Source organism: Hibiscus syriacus, unplaced genomic scaffold (genome assembly GCF_006381635.1).
Source record: "Hibiscus syriacus cultivar Baekdansim isolate YM2019G1 unplaced genomic scaffold, ASM638163v2 tig00001120_pilon, whole genome shotgun sequence".
Classification (NCBI taxonomy): domain Eukaryota; kingdom Viridiplantae; phylum Streptophyta; class Magnoliopsida; order Malvales; family Malvaceae; genus Hibiscus; species Hibiscus syriacus.
The window spans coordinates 2,198,195-2,208,473 of NW_024061845.1; the positions used below are offsets into that span (position 1 = coordinate 2,198,195).

Here is a 10,279-nt window from a genome sequence, read left to right on the forward strand (position 1 = left end):
AACTTAAATATGAAACTAGCTAATAAATATTATTACGTGGCGCGCTACGGTGCAAGGGACACGGAGCGGGGCACTAAGTCGAATGAGGGGCAGATGATCTCCATTCCCATCACCGTCCAATATAACAATAATTTCTATTTTCGTCTCCTTTCAATGTGAAACATAATAACTTCTGAACCAAAGAAACAAGTAAACAGATACATGTGAAAACCACCTAAAATTTGTATATAAATACTTGAGCAAAGGCTTGACATCCAGATAGGTATCTTCATACTATGGCAATAGATTCTAAAATTCCTTTCGCATTTACTGTCCGACGATGCAAAGGAGAGTTTGTCTCGCCGGCTAAGCCCACACCTCATGAACGTAAGCTATTATCTGACATCGACGATCAACTAAGTCTTCGGTTTCAAATTCCGATTATCCAGTTTTATAGGTTTGATCCCTCCATGCAAGGGAAAGACCCAGTTAAAATTATCAGGGAGGCACTTGCACAAACCCTAGTCTTTTATTATCCGTTTGCTGGTAGACTAAAGGAAGGGACTAATGGTAAGCTTATAGTAGATTGCACCGGCGAGGGTGTAATGTTTATAGAGGCCGATGCTAATGTTACACTTGAACAGTTTGGTGATTCGCTTCAGCCTCCATTTCCTTGCTTCGATGAACTCCTTTATGATGTTCCAGGTTCTGATGGGATGTTAAACTGTCCATTGTTGTTAATACAGGTAATAAATAGTTTATCATTCATTATTTTAAGTTCATATTTACTAGTACAAGTAATGTATTTTAGGATTTGACATATTCTTTTTTTAAGATGGACTAGTCCAAATTTCAGTGTGAATTGATTTTCTTAATCAACAGGTAACACGTTTAAAATACGGAGGTTTTATTTTTGCAATCCGCTTTAATCATGTAATATGTGATGGTACCGGTATAAAACAATTCATGTCCGATATGGCCGAAATGGCGCGAGGCGCAACCTCTTGCTCAATCTCACCTGTTTGGGAAAGACATCTCTTAGATGCTGAAGACCCACCACGAGTTACATTCAAGCACCATGAGTACGACGAAGTGGAAGCCGCCACCACCTGCCCATCGGACAACTTGGTTCAACGTTCCTTTTTCTTTGGCCCTGATGAAGTTTCAGTTCTTCGTATGCTCCTCCCTCCCCGCCTTCGACATTGCACCAAGTTTGAACTCCTAACAGCTTGCTTATGGCGTTGTCGAACCATTGCTCTAAATCTCGACACTGACGAAAAGGTTCGCATGCTATGCTGTGCAAACTTACGCCCTAGATCCAATCCCTCACTGCCATCGGGATACTATGGGAATGCCTTCGTCTTCCCAGCTACAATGACAACAGTTGGAAAACTTGTCCGTAACCCACTAGGCTATGCAGTGGAACTAGTGAAGCAAGTCAAAGCAAACGTGACAATGGAATACGCGAAGTCTGTGGCAGCTTTAATGGTGAGTCGGGGTAAACAGCTTCTCTTTCCCAACGTTATCGGTTCATACATCATATCGGATTTAACGAAAATGGGATTCGAAGACGTGGATTTCGGATGGGGTAAGGCAGTGTTTGCAGGTCCAGCAAAAGCTATTGGGGCGATAAGCTTTTTCATACCAACCAAGAGCAAGAAAGGAGAAGCTGGAACATTGGTACCAATTTGTTTGCCAGCTCCAGCCATGGAAAGATTTGAGATAGAATTGGACAAAATGTTGAAAGGCTATCCAATTCAGTGCACGGAGAAGAGGAGAATATTTTATTTCAAATGCTCTGTGAAGTAGTGTTTGGTGTCGTCTTTAAGATTGGTGTAGTGATCTGTTCACTGGATGTTAAACTAGTATGTGTTGTATTATGAAGTTATTAATGCATGTCAATAAATGTTATTATATTAATAAAGGTTTTCTTTTTGTCAAAAATAAAATAAACGTTTTCTTGCATGTTAAAGTACTGTGTATTTTAATGAAGTGGATTGCAATGAACCGTGAGTTCACGATGTTCCCTTAAACAGTTTGGCTACAAAGCATACAGTAGGATTAAGAAAAAAATCAAAAATAAAACTTCAGTTTTAATATTTAATTAATATTCTTGTTACTAAATGAATGAAATTGAATAGAATTAAGTAAAATACAAGTTTGAACTTCAAAAAAAAAAAAAACTATAATCAAACCACTACTCAACCTCCAAACAATTCTAGTACAACGTAAAGGAATTAGTTAGTAGAATCTTTAATCTTTTATACGCCTTTTCATTGTTAGTGTAATGTGTATCTCATTTCCAGTATTCACTCGTAATCGTTGCATTAATATCAATATATGTATCTTTTATGATTATTTTCAACAGCCATGCACGTCTCTTCATTCTCACACTATAACAGAAAACGTGGTAGGCGACGAAAGTATTTTTCCAAAATACCTCATTATCTTTTAAGAATATGTGCTTTTTATGGGTAAAAAAGGTTGAGAATTTTAAGTCTTTAAAGTTTGGGGGTTTAGACAAAAATATAAAATTCGAAAAATGGACTTACCAAGATTTTAACCCCATTTTCATTTGGGTCATGTCTTATACAAGACTTTAAGCCTAGGCCTGACCCTGACATGATTGTATAAATATTATCTAATTTATTATTTTAATTTTATTTTAACGCAAATTCATAATTGTTTAGAAAATTTTAAAAGGATGATTATCTCTTGCTTTATCTTTAGTTGATAGATTGTAGTATTAATTTTAATGTTAGTTGTTGTCGTTGATATTATTTTTACCTTTGATTTTTTATATCATATTTCTTATTTTTACTTTTTAATAATAATGTTTTATGATATGTTTTCGGTCGTTTTATTATTGTTTTTGTTTGTTTTTTTTTCTCATAATTGGATTTAACTTCACTATAATTTATCACGATGACACTTATTTAATATCATACTGATATTTCCTATTTTAAACCCTCAAATTAGATTTGGATACATGATTTACATTCGTGAATAGTTTTTTCACGTCACTCGACTCTGATTTATGGCTTGTTGATGGTTTTCAATAGCTTGATCTCCTTTTATTATTCGTTTGCAAATACGATTGAATATATTCATATATATTTTGTTCAGTTTTTTATTAGGTATTTTAACATTTTATTTATATGATTCTTGCGTGATTTAAAATGACTAATTTCTTACGTCAATAACAATAAAAAAATATCTTAATTATATATTTAATTTAATAAACTTTATTATAATTTTTAATAGTTTCTCTTTTTAATAAAACTAATTACTTCATTCAAAACTTATATTTTAATATGCAGAACTAGAAAATCATCATATGAAGAAAAATACGCAGATAATGCAACTATGATTAAATTCTTGAAAAACTCTGAAAAGATAAAGGGAATAACAGAAGGAAATTGCAAAAATAGCACCTGAGAAATTCTTCATTCACTGAACCGAAAACGCATGAAACAGGAAGCAACAAGGCTGAAGGAGCAACAAATATCACTGCTGAGCAAAGAAAACTGATCAAATGACGAACAAATCACATGAAACTGATCGGAAATAGCTCTGATAATATGTGTGAATTTATACTTAATATGTAAAGAGGAAAACAACTAACGAAGAACAAGAACAAACTGAAGTATGAACGAGAGAGAGAGAATGGGGAGAAAGTATTATTATTCAGTTATTTTATTCAACTGATATAAAAATCACTTAAGCCCATACAACAGCAGGCCTATCAAATATATAGAGACATAGCCAGCTGAACGGCCCACAAAACTGTCTAACAGTTAAGCTCGCAATTATAATAACCTGGTAGTTATACAACTACTCTCTCACTCCCACCCCACCTTTGCCATTGCATCAAGTTCGAACTCCTAACAACTAATTGCTTATGGCGTTGTCGAACCATTGCTCTAAATATCGACCCTGACGAAAAGGTCCGCATGCTACGCGCTGCAAACTTACGTCCAAGATCCAATCCCTCACTGCCATCAGGATATTATGGGAATGCCATCGTCGTCCCAGCTGCAATGACAACAGTTGAAAAATTTGTCCGTAACCCACTAGGGGAATGCAGTGGAACTAGTGAAGCAAGTCAAAGCAAACCTGACAATGGAATATGCGAAATCAGTAGCAGCTTTAATGGTGATTCAGGGTAAACAGCTTCTCTTTCCCGACGTTATCTGTTCATACATTATATCAGATTTAACAAAAATGGAGTAAGGCGGTGTTTGCAGGGCCAGCAAAAGCTATTTCATAGCAAACATTGGTACCAAATTGTATGGAAGCTGCAGCCATGGAGATATTTGAGACAGGATTGGATAATATATTGAAAGGCTATCCAATTCAGTGTAGGAAGAAGAGTAAGGAATATTTTATTTGAAATACTATGTGAAGTGGTGGTTGGTGTCCTTTTTAACACGAGTATAGTGATCTGTTCACTGGATGGTGTTGTAATGAAGTTATTAGTGCATGTCATTGTACAGCGTAAGGATCTTAACATTGTGGTCGTGTGATCGAGTCTCACGATGGACAATTCATAATTCTGACTGTCGGAGGCCTTCCACGAAAGCTGCTTTCAACCTGGCGTTGGGGCAGCTTACTACCTTACCTCCCCTCACCCCATTACATATGAGAATAGGGTCAGCTAATTAGATATTGTTAATTTTTTTTAGAAATTTTTTTTACGAAGATGGAGTTATTGACATTGCTTGAAGATTAATATATGCTAAGCCTTCTTGTTTGTAAAGCAAATTGTGGTATAAACAAATGCTTGTTTATTTTAAAAATTATTATAAAGTTTTATGTGTATAAATTTTATATTAATAGTAGTTTCAAGATGGACCGAGAGGGGTGTTGGGATGCATTCACACCCTCTAAAAATATTAATTTTTTATTTTCTGTTGATTATTTAATTTCGCATCCCCTATAATTTTAATATAGTATCTTAAGTTTACATCCCTAACATAAATTTTTATATTCATACTTACTATAATTTTATCATTTTTTTTATTGTAGGATCATTATCATTATAATGAGATTAAAATACAAAAATGACTTTTAAAAAACTGTAGATGATTAAATCTATTAAGAGGTTGGGAAGAGTTGCTGTTCCTCCCACATTTTTTTGATATAATAATTTTTAGTTTAATCTATTAATCAAATGAAAATGAATATGCGAATCATCAAGTCCTATTACGGGTGGGGTATGCATTTGGTGATGCTCGCTAACCCAAAAGAATTTTCTTATCGTCTGGGTCAATCTTTATGAATTGAGTTAGATTAAATCTATATATATATTAAAAATAAGATTTAAGTCTACCTATTTTAATCACAAAATTTTATTATTTGAAAATATTAAAATTATATTTTTGTTTTAATAATAATATATTTGTATTATTAAATTTAAATATAATACAATTTAACTTAATAATAAAAAAGGATAAACAAGGGCCAACCACCTATTTGTACGACACCGACAAATATTAATGTATCCTCAATTATTGAGATTTTAGTATACAATGAATACAGGAGATTTCAAACGCACGTGAAAATTGATTCCCAATCCACTCGGGAAAAAGTACAAAAACGTGAAAGGTAATTATTAATCCACGTTTTCTTGGGATAAGTTTTGTTAGCTTCAACATATGCACGAGTGGTAATTATTAAGGTACATATGCATGCCGAAAATATGGTAATTTACACTTTAGTCACTCACTTATTATTTGGTTTTTGGTTTGATCATACAACTATGATTTATTTTAAATCATACCTAATGTTACATTTTGATTCTGTTTTGGTCACTCATCTTTTAAAAATTAATGGTGATACTAATGTGTCATCATAAGATAATGCCACATCAATATTTAAAAATAATTAAAAATTATCATGTTAGTATCATTGTTAATTTTTTAACGGCATGTGATCAAAACAGAACCAAAATGTAACATTATGTATGATTTTTAAAAAAAATAAATGATGAATGACTAAAACATGAATTAAGTAATATGTGAGTAAAAATAGGTAGTTTACCCTAAATAAAAATATGTATGAATTATGTTAAGAAAATTAATATATATTACTTCAATTAATATATTTTTTCTAGATTTAATCCAAATATATACGTAACTGTTATAAAATTTTTAAAATAAAAATATTTATTAATTATATTAGATGAATTTTTTATTATATTTATATTGACAAACTCATAATTTTTTCCTAAACTCGTTAGACGTTTGGACAAATTTTAAGGAAAAATAATTAATTTATTATTTTTAAAATTTATAAATTTTTAATAATTAAACATTTGACTCATACCCTCTTTAAACACTATAACTAAAGTAATTGGTTTCTTTTGAGAGAATTTTAATTGATTCTGATCTAGAAATATAGGACCTCCTGAGTATTTGTATCAATCAAATTATATTATTTTATTATTTGTTTATAAATAATTAAATAGGGTGTTATTAAACTGTTAACGTTGAAAAACAATAGAATTTAATAACAAGTAACTTTTTTTTTTGGTTTAATAATCGGAACCCCAAGAAGAATTGGGTGACTAAATAGGGATGACCAAAATTTGTCTCGATTCAAAAAATTAATTTTTTTCACTCGAAAAAACTCAATCTGAATTGATTTAGAGTTGTAATTTCATAAATTCGACTCGATTCAAAAAAAATTAAAGTTTAAATCTAGTTATAAAATACAATTCGAATAAGTCAAAGTTTTTAGTAATTAGTGAATTGATTTTCAAGTTTAAGTCCAGTCCCTCGACGCTGTATAATATATGTGTATGATATATGAAGAAAATATGAAGAAATATATGTACCGTATATGGTTAATAATGTGGAAAATCGAGTTAGATTCATCTTCTAATAAAAAAAAAGGTAAATTAACACTTTCAGCAGTTTAACAATTGCATTAGTAAATTTTTTGAAGTGATGGATATAAATGGATAAAGTTTACTTTTCGCATTGGAATACCGTTTAAAATTTTGGTATCTTAGCACGATATGTATGGTTATAAATACAATCTCAGTGACCACTTCCGAACAACTTCAATTTCCTACTCTTTGGTTCCAATATAAATCATTTGATTCTGATCCCAACACTAGCTATTTTTATCTATTATATCACATTCTCCTTCCATGGCAACACCTTCCGACATTCCTCTAACATTTACTGTTCGGACATGTAAACCCGAACTTGTAGCTCCGGCTAAGCCTACACCACTTGAACAAAAACCGTTATCGGATATCGATGATCAAGCGAGTTTCCGGTTTCAAATTCCGTTAATCCATTTTTATCGACCCCAGCCTTCCATGGAAGGGAAGAATCCTGCTGAGGTTATTAAGGCTGCACTAGCACAAACCCTAGTCTTATATTATCCATTTGCAGGTAGACTAAGGGAAGGGGCTAATGGTAAGCTTATTGTGGACTGCAATGGTGAAGGAGTGATGTTTATAAAGGCCGACGCTGATGTTACTCTTCAACACTTTGGTGATGAACTTCAGCCACCATTTCCTTGCTTTGATCAACTCCTTTTTGACGTTCCTGGCTCTGAAGGGATGATAAATTGCCCATTGTTGTTGATTCAGGTACTAAAATTTCAATTCGAAAATAGGGTAAACTACATATTAGTCATCCAATTCTTCTTGTGGTTCTATTTTGGTCATCCAACTATTTTTTTTAAATCATACCATAAGTTATATTTTTGCTCTGTTTTAGTTACTCGCCATTAAAAAATAAACAAAACTACTGACGATATAATTTATTTTAATTTTTTTCAATGATGATAGGTGACCAAAATGAAATCATAAACATAATTTCGGTATGATTTTGAGAATAACAATAATTAAATGACTAAAATAAAATTGCATCATTAATCGAAGGACTAAATACGTAATTTACCCTAATATATGTTACTCGGAAACATTTTTTCCCTCGGCAAAAATCATTTTATTAATCAAGGGAAAAATAATCTTAACTCGGTAAATTAGGATAACAAAACAGCAATAAAAGCTTCTGCAGTTACAAACGTCCTCCTTGAGGCCACGCCAAAACACTCCCATCTACACATTTAATTTGTATAATGGATACACAAAAGCTCCGACCCATAACAGGCAATGGAATACGAGAAAAACAATTAAAACAAGAAATAGCCAAATCACACAGCTAACGCATTAAGGATCCAGAAAACATTACTCTTTGATGGCGTTTGGTTCGCTGGAATGTTTACGAGGGAATTGAAATCTGTGAAGGAATTGGAATCTGAATCTGAAACATGTTTGGTTGGTAAGAAATTGAATTGGAATCCAATTCCATATTCTGTTTAGTTCGCAGAAATGTCAGAGGAATTTAATATCAGTAATGTAAAATGACAGAATTGCTCTTCTTGTTTTTTTTGCTTGATTTTAGTTTGTTTTATAATTTATATGTAACAATATGTTATAAAAATATTAAATTTTCATTTTATTGATTGATTATTCATTTCAATAAATTATAAAAAATCATACTAATAAACATCGTAAGTTAAAATCATCCCAATAATTAGGGATGACCATGGGTCAGGTTTTTGGTCCACCTGACCCGACCTGAGAACAAGGGAACCTCCACCCGAGACCCAACCTGACCCAAATATATGAATTAGAAAACCGACCCGAACCCGAATTTTTTAAAAAAAAAACCAACCTGAATACCAAAAGATTGATGAGGGTAGTATGATCAAATTTCACATTCTCTCCTCCAAAGGATTTCAATTCCATCATGTTATGGATGAATTTACTTTCCATCATTGGATTCTAATTCTCCTTTTGAAAACTTGAACCAAACATGGGAAAATGGTGGAATTGGATTCCAATTCCCCTAATTCCAAGTGATTCCAATGAACCTAACGCCACCTTAAAGTAGGATACGTGGCCTGCGAACACCTTTCTTCAATTATCTAACATCAGTTTATTGGTTAATAGGTAACACGACTGAAATGCGGTGGTTTTATTTTCGCCACCCGTCTGAATCACGTCATGACCGATGGTCCCGGTCTAAAACAATCCATGTTTGCCGTGACAGCAATGGCACGAGGCGAAGCCACTCAATTGATCCAGCCGGTTTGGGAAAGACATCTCTTAGATGCCCCAGATCCACCACGAGTTACATTCAAGCACCACGAGTATGACGAAGTGGAAGTTTCCACCGCCACTACCTGGCCATCGGACAACTTAGTTCAACGTTCCTTCTTCTTTGGCCATGCTGAAATTTCACTTCTTCGTAGGCTTCTCCCTCCCCACCTTCGCCGTTGCACTAAGTTCGAACTTTTAACAGCCTTCTTATGGCGCTGTCGAACCCTTGCCATAAATATTGACCCCAACGAAGAGGTACGGATGATGTGCGTCGTTAATGCACGTTTCAAATTCAATCCACCAATATTGCCACCGGGATACTATGGGAACGCTTTTGTGTTGTCGGCAGCAATAACAAGAGTTAAAAAACTTCGTGAGAATCCATTAGGGTATGCGGTGGAATTAGTAAAACAAGCGAAAGCAAGGTTGACAGAGGAATATATGAAATCTGTGGCAGCTTTAATGGTGATTCGGGGTAAACAACTCCTTTTCCCGAATGTTATGGGTTCATACATTATATCGGATCTAACCCATTCTGGTCTGGAAGATGTGGATTTCGGATGGGGTAAGCCAGTATTTGGTGGGGTAGCGAAAGCGGTAGGGGTGATAAGCTTTTTCACACCAAGAAAGACCAAGAAAGGTGAAGCTGGAACATTGGTGCCGATATGTTTGCCAGCTCCAGCCATGGAAAGGTTTGCGGAGGAATTGGACAACATGTTGAAACAGCAGCCAATGGAGGATAAGAAGAGTCAATCAAAGCTAACTTCTGCTTTGTAAAAGAAATTATCATTTGAGGGATGTTTATGAAGGTAATTGAATTTTTAAGGTGGGAAGGAACGGTATGACTGGTGTCAAAGTCTATTATGTTCAAAGCTCGATGATTGATGCCGCCTCTTTGCTTTGATTTCTGCTTTTCATCTTTGTACTATTGTATGTTTAGCGTCTATTTTTCGTTTGAATGGTCCCGGCTGTACTGTACTTTTATTTTGTTTCAATAAAATTATCATTCGCTAAGAGAAAGAAGGGAAAACTTCCAGTATCATCTATAAAATTTAATGAGCATAATTAAATATATGAATTATAATTTTATATAATCATTAAGAGACAAAGTCATAACATAAATTATTTTTATCTTTCATAGAAGATGCTTCCTTAAAAATTGTATAAAAGACA

At 33.5% G+C, this 10,279-nt stretch overlaps 2 protein-coding genes across 2 annotated transcripts; both read left to right on the forward strand.

The window, feature by feature from the left end:
• Positions 1 to 234: 234 nt before the first annotated feature.
• On the forward strand, positions 235 to 1,875 carry LOC120123467 (benzyl alcohol O-benzoyltransferase-like). Its single transcript, XM_039142356.1, has 2 exons — positions 235 to 725; positions 862 to 1,875. The coding sequence occupies exons 1-2, from the start codon at positions 276 to 278 to the stop codon at positions 1,786 to 1,788; spliced, it is 1,377 nt and encodes a 458-aa protein (XP_038998287.1). The 5' UTR covers positions 235 to 275; the 3' UTR covers positions 1,789 to 1,875.
• Positions 1,876 to 7,096: 5,221 nt separating this feature from the next.
• LOC120123478 (benzyl alcohol O-benzoyltransferase-like) lies at positions 7,097 to 9,904 on the forward strand. Its single transcript, XM_039142364.1, has 2 exons — positions 7,097 to 7,585; positions 8,957 to 9,904. The coding sequence occupies exons 1-2, from the start codon at positions 7,136 to 7,138 to the stop codon at positions 9,881 to 9,883; spliced, it is 1,377 nt and encodes a 458-aa protein (XP_038998295.1). The 5' UTR covers positions 7,097 to 7,135; the 3' UTR covers positions 9,884 to 9,904.
• Positions 9,905 to 10,279: the final 375 nt, after the last annotated feature.